Consider the following 14,464-nt stretch of genomic DNA (forward strand, 5'->3'; position numbering starts at 1 on the left):
TCTTGATGTCAGGATACACCCGCCTTCTTTCCTCCGCCCGGAAGTAGGGAGAGTTTGGAGGCGCCCGGGCCTGCGTGGTTGCCATAGAGACGGAAAGAAGGTGAGGCGGGTTTTTACCCCTCGGGTGGGCAAGGCCCGAGCAGGAGAGGCCGCTAAAGAGCTCCGGGTGGCGGCAAGTTCTGGGCCACGAGCCTCCTGGGTCCGCTGCTCCTGTCGATAGGAGTCCAGGAGCAGGTGGGCACCTTGGGGGGGGGGGCAGTTGAAAATGGTAGTCCGGTGATGTGTAGTGGTTAGAGCGCCGGACTGGGAGCTGCCAAGTGCGAATCCCCCCTCTGCCACGGAAGACTGCGTGGCGGCCTTCGGCTGGGGATGCTCTCTCCACCTGCCCTACCTGGCAGAGATGTTGTAAGGATAATCTAGGAAGGGGGGATCTTGTATCCTGCCCCGAGCTCCTTGGACTCGTAGTGTTGCCAGCCTCCAGGTGGTGTCTGGAGATCTCCCGGAATTACAACTGATCTCTAGGACGCAGAGATCAGTTCCCCTGGAGAAAAGGGCTGCTTTGGAGGGTGGACTCTAGAATTATACCATGCTGAGGTCCTTTTCCTCCCCAAACTGCCTTCTCCAGGCTTCATTCCCCCACCCATCCCCATTTCCAGGAATTTCCCAGCTTGGAACTGGCAGCCCTACATTGGAGAGTTGACAGGGTAGAAATGCACTAGGTGGGTAAGTAATAACACTAGATAGGTTGGGGCCAGAGGTGGGAGCAGACTGCCTCCCTTATGTATTGGTAGGTATTTTTGTTTATTTACTTATTTCATTTATACCCTGCTTTCTTCCCCAATGGTGACACAAAGCAGCGTACGTTATTCTCCTTGCCTCTGTTCCATCATTACAACAACCCTGTGATGTAGGCTAGGCTGAGAGTATATGTCTGGTGTATGGTCACCCAGCGAGCTTGCATGGCAGAGTGGGGGGTTCAAGCCTGGATCTCCTGGATCTTAGCCTGACACTCTAAACACTACACACTGGTTCTACACTACCCTAATCGTGTTGTTTGTATTGTCTTTTTCTCTTGGGGCTGTTTGCTAAGGCTACGAGCGAATGCAATAAAGTTTATGATAATAACACTACACCACAGCTGCTTGCTGTGAGAGACCCAGTTTGGTGTAGTGGTTAAGAGAGCGGGACTCTAATCTGGAGAGCCAGGTTTGAGTCCCCATTCCTCCACTTGAAACCAGCTGGGTGACCTTGGGTCAGTCACAGCTCTCTCGGAGCTCTCTCAGCCCTATCCACCTCACAGGGTTATTGTCATGAGGATGATAACAATACGCTTTGTAAACTTCTCTGAGTGTGGCATTAAGTTATTATTATTATTATTATTGAGGTCCCTTCTGTTTCTAGATGACAGTGCATAACCTATACCTCTTTGACCGCAATGGTATTTGCCTACACTATAGTGAGTGGAATCGGAAGAAGCAAGCTGGCATTTCCAAAGAAGAGGTGAGGCTGTGGCTGGGGAGGCATGGGGCGGCAAGAAGCCCCAGCTGCCAGTCCCCAGTGATTGCTGGCCTTTATTCTGTGTCTTCCCATAGCTGTGTTGCTTCCCATACTCTCAGGCTAAGCCTTGGCACCCCAAAAAGCTTCTAGAGCAGAGCATTGGGAGCTTCACTGCCTGATGTTCCAGGGCTGTGAAAGCTTCATATGTGACTCTATTAGTTGTGGGTGATTCTGCAAATAATTCAGTTTCATCTGTGTTAATTGTGTTTGATACAAAGTTCTCAAAAGGCTGGTGTAAGTAAACATGTTCAAGCAAATAGGCTCAGGGTAGATTTCAGACACTAAATACGAGATATGTCAATAAGGGGTTATTAAATCAGAGGTCTAAAAGTGTTTCATCAAATGCGCCAGCACCCTGAGTAATGGCAGACTCAACAGAGCCTCCATGGCTAAGGGCAATATGCCAGTGAAGATCAATCATGGGAGGAAGGAGGCTATTACTGTATTGTCCACTTTCTGGGCTACCCCAGAGGCACCAGGTGGGTCACCTTAGGAAATTCCAGACAAGATGGTCTTTTGGTCTGATTTGACATGGCTGCTCTGAGGTTTACATAAGCATGTAATTAGCTGTTTCTTTTTGAAAGTTGTAGACTAAGCAGCAGCAAGTTTGATATTTTGGTGCAATGGTGGACAAAGGAAGGCGTGTGGGGATATGCATCCCCACTAAATGTCAAAGAGCTGCTAGGCATTTCCAAAAACCTAAAGATTCTCTGTCTTCTTGGAAACAGGGTTGTGCCACAATACCACAGTGCCCTAGAAAATGCCACACCTGCCCTAGAAAAAAAGATGCAAAGCAAAATATCTTGAGTAAATGTCAGGCTTCCATTTGGGGGGGGGCGGGGTTATATAGTGGATTTCCCGAAGTAAAATTCACCGCCTTTCTAACTGGGATGTCGCATTGTAACTGCCACACGGTGGCGTTGGAGAGTAACAAATGAGTCCTGCCCTGGGTGCGAATTGCTTCTCCCTGGGCCCATCTTTCTTGTGTGCTTTTGCCTGCAGGAGTTTAAGCTGATGTATGGCATGCTCTTCTCCATCCGCTCGTTTGTAAGCAAAATGAGCCCGCTTGATATGTATCCTTTCTGCCTCAAAGACAGCAGAGGTAATGTAACGCACGGTCTCATAATTGGAGGCAGGGGAGGGGGTAGAGTTCTGCTTTCTGACACAAGCTGTTGCAAGAATTACTGTCAAGACTGAAAGCTTTTAGGAAACTGCGGCAGGGAGGTGGGAATCACTCACTGCTTTTGCTCTCCTTAACTGCTACACCCCAGGAAGGAAGGCTTTCTCTCCTTCCAGACCAGCAAATACAAGCTCCACTATTACGAGACGCCCACTGGGCTCAAGGTGGTAATGAATACAGACTTGGGCGTGGGCAACATCCGAGATGTGCTGCACCAGATCTACAGCTATGTGAGTGGGGTCTCTGGGCAAGGTCGGTCCCCTCCCCTGTTGTGGGCCCTGGAGTTGACCTCCCACGTTGAGGCACATGTCAGATGAGTCGGGTGGGACAGGGTCAGCCAGTCAGAGATTGTCATTTGGCTGCCTGTTCTTTAACGGTGAAATATTCCCTGCAGTCAAGACTGTCGCTATGCAAACAGCAACTTTCCCCTTTAAAAAAAAAAATCAGTCTGGTGTCATTTGCTTGCAAGGACAGAAGTGAAGGCTGTTTCCTTGACCTGCCACAGGCCGTGCAAGCCTAGCAGCAAAACAGAGCTGCTTTTCCTGACCACCATTTGTAACCCCAAGCATCTCCCGAAAAGGAGTACCAGCACCAGCCAGGCTTGGCATCAAAGTCAAGGCTTTGAAAATAGCTGACTAGTATTTGATGGTTCAGTTGCCCAAGTCCTTTTGACTGCACAAAACCGCCTTGTGCTGCACCACGAGGGGGGAGAGATTCAGAAACCGCTGCTGCTCTGCCCTCCCTGAGTGATCTTGAGTATTTTTTTTTAAATCTGCATTCGCATGAACAAAGGCGATATGTAGCTAGTGTGGGCTCTCTGAAGACGGATATTCTGGAAGGTGTGCTTGTTACACACTTTGTGTACAGGAGTACATTTCTTCTTTCACAAGGAGGATGACGTCCTACTTAAGTTTCCTTCTGCTCTCTGGAAGGGAGAACACCTTTCTCTCTGTGATAAATAGAGATGCCTTGGAAAGCTGTGAAGTGGGCCCTCCTCTGATAGAGGAGGAGCTGGGTATCCTTTGCATGCCTTCTTTTCTGTAGGTTTGGGAAAGGATCAGAGTGAAGCCTACACGTGAACACACAGTTCATGGAGTGGGTGCAGGCTAAAAAGGAATCAAAAACTGGCGTCTGCTTGCGGTACTTCCAGGGTACCTGTGCTCCCCGGAGGGAACAGCTGTGGATCCTTTCCTTTCCATAGCAACGCGGACAAGACGTGTGCTTTCTGATCCTTTTGGATAGCTGCAAAGATCCCCCTAGCAAGGACCGAACAGGCACAGAATTTGGAATGGTCAGAATGGAAATACTTCTTTGGGGCAGCAGCAGAGTTCTCTTCCCAGCTTTCCAGGACAATTTAGAGTGGCCAGTGGGTCATCCTGCCTTGTGAATCTCATGGTTCGTTCTTCCGTCTGCTCTCCAGATTTACGTGGAGTACGTGGTCAAGAATCCACTGTGCAGCTTGAACGAGACGATCCAGAGCGAACTCTTCCGCAGCAAGCTGGACACCTTCGTCCGGAGCCTGCCGTTCTTCTCCGCTCGAGCTGGCTAGTTAATTTTTCCTTTGTATTCCAAGGACTGCATTTCCCATGATGCATGTAGACTGATGTCAGATGGTAAGCATGGCAGTTTCTCTACAAGACAAAGCCACGCTTGCCACAATGCACTTCCTTGCCTGGGCCAAGAAGCTACGCTTGGATAATATTCAGTGGATTCGTTTCTGTGGTTCTCCCACCCTCCCAAAATGGATTTTTGGCTCAGTATCTGTTTTCTTTGTGTATTTCCCTTGGTCTTTGTGACCAGGACAGCCGCTCTTCATTGGTGGGGTTGTTTCTTTCTCTCTTATACACAATATTTTGCCGGCTCGAATTTGTTTCTTTCCACTTCTAGATGTTTTCTTTTTTTGCTGCATTTCCTACACCTCCCCCCTCCCCAAACCCCTCTATTTATAGACAGCCCCTTCTCCTTTTCCAGTTGAGTGCTCTCCCAGCCTGGACAGGATGTCTCATGCCCATGGGGCTGATTGGTCACAAAAGGATGCAGCAGCTGCGTGTCTCTTCCCCCCCCCCCCATGTGTCTCACCAAAAGCTGAGTGAGCAGCAGCAATTCCGATTTCCACCGCTGGGAAGGGCCAGTGAGCACAAGGAGTTTGGAAATGGCCCGCGCTTTTTTTACGGAAACTGACTTGCATGAATTAAGTGGCAGTGATGCACCTGGAATGAGCTTTGATTGGCCTTACATAATTTTGGTCTCCTGCAGGTATTGGGGAGAGGGTGCCACTGTAGGTTTTTTGAGTTTTGCTGAACCCCGTTGCCATCTTCCCTTGGCCTCTTCCGGCTTGCAAGGTGTGGAAGCGCCCTGGTTATCCCGTCCCACTTTCCTGTGTGGTGTCAAGAGAGACATGGTAGATCAAAGCTGTGCCTGTACCATTAAAGGCGAAAACCCGAAGCTAGTATTGCAGTGACTTTTTTTTCTCTCTGCATAAATGTAAAATGCTGATCATAAGCTTTTAAACCGCATGAAATGCTTCCCTGGGCTGAAAAGCTAAGAGAATAAAAGGAGGAAATGATCACGCAGCCACTCGCCCCGCAGGCCGCCGCTTAAGTGCCCGTGTTAACTGACTTCTTGCTGCTTTTTCTGGAAAGGCCTCGGCTGTGGCTAGCTGAGCCTTTTGTCTCAGTAATTTTTCTTCCCAGCATCTTAACCTGCGGGAAAGAGTTTTGTGCAGCTCAGCAAGCTGCCTCCCAGCAAGACGCCAGGTAGACTGGGAGCAAGGGCTCTCTCTCTCTTGTTCTGTGTGTGCTGTGGAAAGTTTGGCATCCCTGGGAAGCCAGCAGCCTCCTCGCGGCCCTTAGCCTAGAAGGGCATTCATCTAGATTTCCCTTGCGACCGCTTCAGCAGAGAGATATGCTTGGGGGCCTGGCGGGCTATGTATAAAATACGACTGCTGATTCGAGGTGCTTCAGTATGAGCCAGCAGTTAAGTAGACATCATCTCCACACTGCAGTAACTGTCCTTGTTGTCCAGGGTTCCTGGTGGCCATCTCTGGAGGGTGGGAGAGCCAGTAGGGCAGAAGAAACCACCAGGTGATAGCCGCAAAATACTAAAGAGTCCAGTAGCACCTTTTAAGACTAACCAACTTTATTGTAGCATAAGCTTTCGAGAGCCAAGGCATCTGATGAAGAGAGCTGTGGTTCTCAAAAGCTTATGCTACAATAAAGTTGGTTAGTCTTAAAGGTGCCACTGGACTCTTTACTATTTTTCGACTACAGACTAAGACAGCTAACTCCTCTGGATCTATGACCAGGTGATAGCTGGTAGTTGATTCTGGAAGTGCCTTCTGTGAGAGGGAGGTTTCCTCCTCGCTACTCTTTGGAGTTGCTTTGAAAACTTGGATGGCTGGAAAGGAAGGGTGCAAACGAGGTCCTCTATAATCACCTCCAGCCAGACAGTTGCGCACTTGGCTTGTGGGATGTCACGGACTGGATTCCCACGGGAAAGAATAGCCGGTCTTGCCTCATAGCAGCAAATTGAGTTGAACGGTCCCAGTTACTATTTTGTGGTCAGCTCCATGTTGCAGGAGGGTAGAAAGCAATTCACGAAGCTGATGTCCCTTTGCTTTCTTCCTGTTCAGCAGCTAAGCAGCAGCTGAAGCCATGGTTGCGGGGGGGGGGGGAGATGCTTTATGTTCAGAAGGTCTCAGGTTCAGTTGCCACTCACAGGAGGGCTGCTTGAGATCTCAAAGCTTTGCCTGTCAGAATGGGCCATACTAAGCTAGGTGGGCCAACGGTCTGACCTGGTACAAGCTGGCTTTGCATTCTCGAATAGAAGTTTGTCCTTGTTGCCACTTAAACCCAGGCGCCACCTCTGGTAGTGCTGAGCTGCTCAGGACAGAAGCAGCAGGCAGATTGCCCCACCAGACTGTCTCCCTGAGCTTCATCCGTCCGTTCTGTCCCCAAGAGGAGGCCTCCCTCCTGCAAGCATCTGCACACCAGAGAGGAGGGCAACGGGCTCGTGTTCAAGCCGGCTGCCAGGTGGCTCCCACTAAAAGGCAGAGCGTCTGTCCTCCATGCTGGGTTTTAATGTCTGATGGGGATTATCTTTGTTTAATCCTACAGGACAGTAGGGACAAGCAGGTAGCCAGGGGAGGGCAGGGGGAGAAAGATGAAGCGTGTGTTGAGAATGCCAGAGCCTTTTGTAGCTCTGATGTCATGCCTCATACGCTCCAGGGAAGGGGTCAAGCCATAGCCTCCCAATCTCCCCCTTCCCCCCCCCTTTTACTTTACTGTAACTGGCTAAAATCAAGTAAAGCTGTATCTGAAGCCCTGGCTGTGTCAGTAAACCCCAAACCTGCTTCCTTGCAGAGCGCAGAAAATCCTTCCTACCTTGGCGATCCCCTCTTGCTCTTGCTGTGGAGTTTGGCTTCTGGCTCCAACAGATCAGGGGGAATCCACCCAAATGCCTACAAATGTTGGGGGGGGGGGTTCCTAATTTGATTCCCTGCCTGTTTCCTTTGCAGCATCCTACGCTTTCTCCACCTGCCTCTGTGTTTTCCAGCAGTGATCTTGATTGGCAGCTCAGACACCGTAGACATCTCACTGAGCCAGTTGTGCTGTTAGCCAACCCCCCTCCCCAGTTCTCCAGCTCTCCTTTTGATTCACGCGTAATCAAGTGCCATATTCCAGACTTTCCTAGTGCCCCAATGCCTCAGCTTTGCTAAAACCCTCTGTAGAATAGACTCCTGGACTGTGTTGCACCCTTTAATTTTTCATTGGGGGCCCCCAAAGCTTGACCCCCCCCAAATCCCCGCTCTTCCATAAATGATTCCTTGTCCAATATGCCAATGTGGCTGCCTCATAGTTTAATGGGGAGGAAATGGTGGTGGTGTGGCATTTGGGAGGAGCTGGGGGAGGAAGTTGGAGGTAGGATTCTTTGATCCTGCAGCCTGTGCACGTTTTGCTGCTCTTGTTCTCTGAGATGGAGGTGTTTCCCTTCCAACCATGCTGTGTTGCACAGTCATCCACACGCTTCTCTTCCCTGCCTCCCTCCACCCATTAAGCACAGTGGCCATCTCCCCCCCCCACCCCCGCGCTCCCCTCCTGCTAATTCCATCAAGCTGACCAGGTGGCATTAGGCCGGTTGTTCGGATGCTTTGGGTGCGTTGAGAAGCTTTAATTTTTGCACAGTTCCTAAGCTTTAATTCCCATAATGCCCTAAATGGGAAAGAATAAGCTGGTCTGCCAAGGGTGGGAGCCAGCTAAGTTTTAACCATTCAGCATTTATGCAGTGGTAGTTTCTAACGATTGCACTCTGCTGCTCAGCATTCTGTGACAGGGTGAAGTCTCCCATGATGAAAAGTTCTTACAGACTGAGAAACCTCTTTTCTGGCAGGAAGGTAGCGGTCCCTGTTCTTTCACGGTCCCTTGTGAGCTTCCCCTCCCCCAGCAAAGGCTTGGATCAGTTTTCCCATAAACCACTTTGCAGTGTGAATGTATGCTTGAATTGTATAGCAACTGTATAGATCTGTGATATTCCTCCTGCGTGCAGTTCTGGCCACCACATCTCAAAAAGGACATTGCAGAGCTGGAAAAACCTACAGAAGAGGGCAACCAAGATGATGAGGGGGGTCAGAGCACTTTTTCCTATGAGGAAAGGTTGGGGAGTCTGGGACTTCCAGTTTAGAAAGGAGATGACTGAGGGCAGAAGTGGCCGAGGTTTATAACATTTCACCTGGGCTAGAGAAAGTGGGTAGAGGGAGGTTTTTCTCCTTGTAATATCAGAACTTGAACACACCTGGAGACATTGATGGGCAATTGATTCACGACAGACGAGAGAGAGCACTTCTTTACTCAGGAAGCAATTGAACTGTGGAAGGCACTGCCCCGTGGAAGTAGCGATGGCCACTAGCGTACATGGCTTCGAAGCAGTTAGACAGATTTGTGGTGGAGAAATCCTGAATGGCATTGAGTCGTGGTGAATAAAAAGACCCCACCCACCCACCCACCCTCGTACTCGGAGGCAACAAACCTCTGAAGCCCAGTGCTAGGAGACAGCATCAGGGAAAGGCGGTGGTCCTCCAGAGGAACCGGTTGGCCGTTGCGTGAAGCAGTACACTGGACTATGCAAACGGCGGGTCTGATCCATCGGGGCTCTTCTCGTGCTACGTTTTTATGAACATGTGAGGCTGCTTTCATGCTGAATCAGACCCTTGGTCTGCACAGGTCCGTCTTGTCTGCTCAGATGGGCAACAGCTTTCCAGTTTCCCAGAAATCTTTCCTATCACCTGTTTAGCTGGAGATGTGCCAGATTGAACGGGGGACCTTCTGCATGCAAACCTAATTCTGTGCCTTGAGCCACAAGCTGCTCTTTGACATAAAAATGCCATTAATGGGGTGTTCCCCTATTCATGGGGTGTTCCGCTTGATACACAGAGCCATAAGGGGTCCTTCTGGTCTTTGTCACCTGGGGGTGTATTTCCACTTCTCTGACTTCAGTCCTAGTCAACTTCGCAAGCCTTTTGGGGAGGCCTCAGCTTTGGCCTTCCCCTACCCAGACCCTGAGGAAATTGAAATGGCTCAACGTTTTCTATTCTTTGGCTCAATCATCAACCAAAAGGGAGACTGCAATGAAGAAATCAGAAGAAGATCGAGACTTGGAAGAACAGCAGTGAGGGAGCTAGAGAAGATCCTTAAAGGTGTCTCTCTGGGAACCAAGATCAAGATAATCCAAACTATGGTATTCCCCATTGCTATGTATAGATGTGAAAGCTGGACAGTGAAGAAAGCTGACAAGAAGAAAATTGATTCATTTGAAATGTACTGGAGCGGAGTTTTGTGGGTACCATGGACAGCCCCAAAGATAGCCCCAAAGTGGGCTCTAGATCACATCAAACCTGAATTCTCCCTAGAAGCTAAAATGACAAAACTGAGGCTATTGTACTTTGGTCACATCATGAGACAAAAAGACTGTCTTTGGAAAAGTCAATAATACTAAGAAAACTGGAAGGCAGTAGGAAAAGAAGACCTAAAACAAGATGGCTTGATTCAATAAAAGAAGCCACGTTCTCCAGTGTGCGGGATCTGAGCGAGTCTGTTCATGATAGGATGTTTTGCCATAGATCGGAGGCTACTTGACAGCACATAACACACACACACACACACACAAACCAGATGTTAAAAAGAACTAGGCTTCTCAAGAGGCTGGCAAAAACTCTGCCCTCTTTGGTGTCTCTGGAAAATATTCATGCCCAGTCTGAAAGAGTGACCAGGAGGCCCTTCTAGAGAACTGGTTGCCAGCCTGAGCAGAAGGAAATATCTGTGGAGAAGGCTGGCACCATTGGCCATGGGGGCAGGATCTGGTGACTGAAGGGACATGCGGCAAGGAAGAGGGTCGAGGGAAGGCTGGCCTGGAGGCCGCGCTTCGCCAGCTGCCAGCCTCGTAAATCCCCCACATGTTCTCTCTCCAGCAGGGGGGGGGGGGTTGAGAAGGGAATCTCCAGGCATTAAAAGCAACGACTCCAGCTAAGCTGCTGTCCTTGGCTCTGGTGTAGCAGGGGCTACAGGCATCTCCACTGGGCCCGCGGCAAACCCCTGGCAGACATCATGTTTGCTAGCTCCTCACGGGGCGGCCCTGCCCCTGCAGGCCGAGGGGGTGCCGGAGGGCCAGCCGCCAAGTACAGTGTGGATGAACTCTACGGACTGCCCAAGAACAAAAAACTAGTGCGAGGGGAGAGTGTCCGTCGGCGGAGCCAAGTGTCACAGGGGGGCCAGGCAGGACGAGAAGGGCAGGCGCTGACTCCTGCACAGGTGCTGGAGGCAGCCAGGCGGCTGCTGGAAAGGCGGCGTCTGGAGAGCTACCTTCTGGAGGCCGGGATTGCTGCAGAGGAGCTGGAGAGCAGCCGTACGGGCATGGTGTACAGGTACCTGGCGCTGCAGGATTGTCGGCTGGCCGGGAGGGTGGCAGGGAGTGCCTGAGAACAGACGTCCTTCATGGAAGTCTGGTGCGCCTGCTGGGGAATATCGGTTTCAATTTTTAGCCCTGATAGTGGTTGAGGACCTTTGAAAGTGCGGGGCAGAGACCGCTGAAACCACAGGTGGGGTGAGGTTTCTGGGGGGCAAGAGGAAGCAGCTTTTGCCCTGGTTGCCCTCAGTCTTTTCTCCAGGGCTTTCTTTTCCATCGCCCTTCCCAAGCATAGTCGCCTTCTGAAAAATTCGCTAAGGTACGCAAGGATTGCTAGCTGGTTGCTGTGGAAATGTCCACCAACTGTTCCTTCTGCTCCCAAACTGGGATTTTGGCTTACGCCTAGGCATCGTGTTGCATGAATAGGAATGGACCTGGTGCCCAGTAGTACCAGGTGGGTGGAGGGCACAGGATGGGGTTTCGAGATGTTGAGAGGAGCTGTAGCAAACAGCCTAGGGCACAGAATAGATCTTCTGAGGCAGGCGATGAATTCCCCGATGATCCCAAGAGGTAGGCAGTGCATTGCGGGTCTGGGGGAGCAGGCATTCAGGCCTCTCCTGCTTGCTGAGTCCCTGGGCCCTTCACTGAGGGTAAGCCTCCAAGTGAAATAAATGCCAAATGCCAGTAATCTCCTAAGATTATTCTTGTGCAAATGGGTTATCAGGTGATGATGACTCTGTCTCTTCAGTCTGGGGAGAGGCAGGAAGGAAAGCCCCCAACAGTCTGGGGCAGGAAGGCCTCCGTGTGAACCTGCCTGAGAGTTGAGTCCATCCTTGGAGGCCCCTCTGCAGGTGCTTTGCTTGCTGAGGTTAGGCAGCTGACTACCAGCAAGAGGACCTTTTTAGTGGTGACTCCCTGCCTCGGAAACTCCCTCCCAGGTAAATCCGCCTGGTGCTGGCACTGCGGTTCAGGTGCCTTTCCGTTGTCCCTGAGCTTTTAATTGGCAGTTAGCCTGACTTTTGCTGCTGGGATTGGATTTGTTTGCTAGCTTTTGATTTTTCTGTTGGGCGTGTCCTGTGGGCATGTTGTGGTCTTAATACCTGTAAGCCGTCTTGGCCCTGGCCTGGATACTCGGTCCTATCGCAGGTTTGATGGCTGCTGGTTCCTGCTTGTAGAATGAATGCATCTCAGGTGAAGGCCAGAAAAGGCTTCTGCCCGTGGTGGTTTTCCCAAGCAACAGTTGCAGGAGTGGGCTCAAGCTCCCTCCTAACAGCAGCCAGGGCCCGTGCAAGAACGAGGGGGACTGGCTCTTCAGAACAGGCTGGGGTCTCTCTGAGAATGAGAGATGGGAGGTTTAAGGCCTTCGTTCTGTTATGCATCTTCTAAAGAAGGCCCAGAGGGCGGCCTGGCGACGGTGTATCCCTTCAGGAGCTGGTGCAGAGGAGCCCTTTAATCAGGAAGCGGAAAGATCGACACGGATTGGGGCGTGGGGGGTGGTAAAGCTGTTTCAGCTTCCCTGGGGGCCCGTTTATAGTTTGCTTCGCCTTATGCCTTTATTAGTGAATGGGACACCAGCCAAGGAGCCAGACTTCAGGGTGACCCCCATATTGGCGGACTCCGGCCCAGGGGGAGGCAAGGCGGTTCCCAGTTTGCCCTCTCTCAAAGCTCCTCTTCCTTTGTGGTGTTGAGTTTTAGAGTCGCTCAGCGTTTGCAGAATCTCTTGGGCCGCAAGCTGCTCTTCTACCCTGGCGGGTTGTGGTGCAGTGGTCTGGCCTTTGGAAGGCTCTGCGGCATGTCAAGATTCCACCTTCTCATGGCTTGGTTTGTGTTTGCTGGGCAGCAGCGGGGCCTGTACTAGGGTTGCCAGCCTCAAGGTGGTGGCTGGAGATCTCCCGGAATGACAACTGATCCCCAGGCAATAGAGATCAGTTCCCCTGGAGAAAATGGCTGCTTTGGAGGGTGGACTCCATGGCACTATACCGTGCTGAGGCCCCTCCCCAAACCCCACCCTCTCCAGGCTCCACTCCCAAAATCTCCAGGAATTTCCCCACCTGGACCTGGCAACCTTAGCCTGTACTACTATATTGCTCTTTAATAAAGGTGTATATAATGTCGAGAGGAAAGAGACCTAAAAAGAGCTCAGCTTGTTTCTTCCTTTATTAACACTTTTGTCTCACCCAGCTGTGAGCAGCTGGTCATGCACTGAAAATAAACGAAGTTTTGCTTAGCAAACTTAAGCGTGACCTTTCATACACAAACCCCTTAAGCTATTACAAAAATAGAAAATAATGCAGGGTAATACATACAACAAAATATTGCTTACCATGCAGAACAGGCCTAACAGCTGTTCCTTTTATAAAAATATCTTCCTGAACCACTCTGTTAATATATAGCCCTATCGATAGAAGTGAAGGACTGTTTATGCTGTCCTCTAGTCTCAGGTTGCAGGTGAGGGGGGGACGGAATGGGACTATATAGAGCTAGAGAGACAGGTCAGGACCTTTCCATCCTTTCTCTTTCTGGTCTGGAGCTATCCCTCTGAAACGCAGATTGGTGTTCCCGGGGACTGACTTCCTCCCTTCCATCTTCACCTTCCTTTCCATGCTCCCTTCTCCGTCTTGCAGCTGTGAGGGCAGGACATGCTTCCTGCTTTTCTTGGGATCCTGAAAATCTTGGTCTCTAAGGTGCTGCTGGACTCCAATCCCTCGGGATCCTAGTCCAGATAGATGGAATAAAATGATATTTTTGCTTCATTCCTATCCTGAGTGGAGTTCCTTAAATAAAGGACTCATACAGATAAATACAGGCCCTTTGTGGTTGTTTGTTTCTCAGCACATGCTATGCTGTACCTACTAGGCTACTCTGTTACACCTATTCCCTTTATGAAAATGCCTCCCCCCCACACGAAAGACTGATTTCCCTTTGCTATGGATGATTTATCTGGTCAAGCCTTCTTAGTGTGTTTCTACTTCTACCTCTAATGTGGTTGAGAAAAACATAAAAAGGTACCTTTCTGGCTTTAATTGGGTCCAGACTCAGAGTAGGCCAATTGACTCAAAAGCAAGCAATTAAAGACGATGGTTGGAAATGTGAGCCAGAGCTAAGGCAAGGCATGGGGGGAGCACTGGAGAGGACAATCCAAAACCATGTTCCTTATGTATGCGCAATCCTCTGTGAAAGCCTCAGGGGGGTGAATGGGAGTGCCCAAGAATATAATAGTCATGGACTGGAGCCAGGCCTGCCTCTCTCCATCCCTGGCACCTACACTCTAATGCCCAAAGCTGCCATGTCACGTTCCTTCATGACACTTCCGTCTGTCACACTTCTGTCCTGCCCTTTCCTGGGATGGTGCACGTGATCCTCCCCTCCCCCAGTTTATTCTCACAACAGCCCCGTGTGGCTGTTCAGGCTTGGAAAGCCTGACGTCTAAAGCAACCCGTGAACTTCATGGCCGGGTAGGGATTTGAGCTGGGGTCTCCCTGTCCCGTGCCTGTACTCTTAAGCACCGCACACCCATATATTCATATATTCCCAGGGTTGAGAAAGCCTTTTTCCACCGGAGGCCCTGGAGAGAGAGAAATATTGAGCTCGGGGGCCCAAGGATTTGGCTTGGCATAAGGCAGACGCACCCATTCAGAGCGCTGTTCTCCTAGACCTTTCAAGAGCCTGGGCAAGTCAAACTTGCCTCGAGCCAGGCAGGGAAGAAGGTTTCGATGTTGTTGTTATTCCATCAAATGCTCTTGTGGTGCAAACAGCTAGCAGAGGTCAGCTGGGCCAGTAAAGATACGCGAGCGCTACAGTGGCAGCTGTGCTTATTCGGCCTGTTTTATA

The 14,464-nt window shown here is 50.5% G+C and overlaps 1 protein-coding gene across 2 annotated transcripts; it reads left to right on the top strand.

Annotated features, from left to right (window-relative positions):
- Window positions 1-24: 24 nt before the first annotated feature.
- TRAPPC1 (trafficking protein particle complex subunit 1) lies at window positions 25-5,176 on the top strand. 2 transcript variants are annotated; one of them, XM_054993624.1, is made up of 5 exons: window positions 25-100; window positions 1,402-1,500; window positions 2,560-2,630; window positions 2,829-2,967; window positions 4,158-5,176. In XM_054993624.1, exons 2-5 carry the CDS (start codon window positions 1,402-1,404, stop codon window positions 4,284-4,286), a joined length of 438 nt encoding a protein of 145 aa, XP_054849599.1. In that variant the 5' UTR covers window positions 25-100; the 3' UTR covers window positions 4,287-5,176. The 2 variants fall into 2 exon arrangements, with proteins under 2 accessions (XP_054849599.1, XP_054849600.1); XM_054993625.1 differs by lacking the exon at window positions 25-100 and adding an exon at window positions 140-234.
- Window positions 5,177-14,464: the final 9,288 nt, after the last annotated feature.

Source organism: Eublepharis macularius, chromosome 12 (genome assembly GCF_028583425.1).
Source record: "Eublepharis macularius isolate TG4126 chromosome 12, MPM_Emac_v1.0, whole genome shotgun sequence".
Classification (NCBI taxonomy): domain Eukaryota; kingdom Metazoa; phylum Chordata; class Lepidosauria; order Squamata; family Eublepharidae; genus Eublepharis; species Eublepharis macularius.

Bases quoted from the DNA above. Each gene is read 5' to 3' on its own strand.
- TRAPPC1 (XM_054993624.1), top strand. From the start codon at position 1,402: ATGACAGTGCATAACCTATACCTCTTTGACCGCAATGGTATTTGCCTA. The intron at 2,631-2,828 runs GTATCCTTTCTG...GCTACACCCCAG, and splicing joins AAAATGAGCCCGCTTGATAT to GAAGGAAGGCTTTCTCTCCT. The intron at 2,968-4,157 runs GTGAGTGGGGTC...TCTGCTCTCCAG, and splicing joins TGCACCAGATCTACAGCTAT to ATTTACGTGGAGTACGTGGT.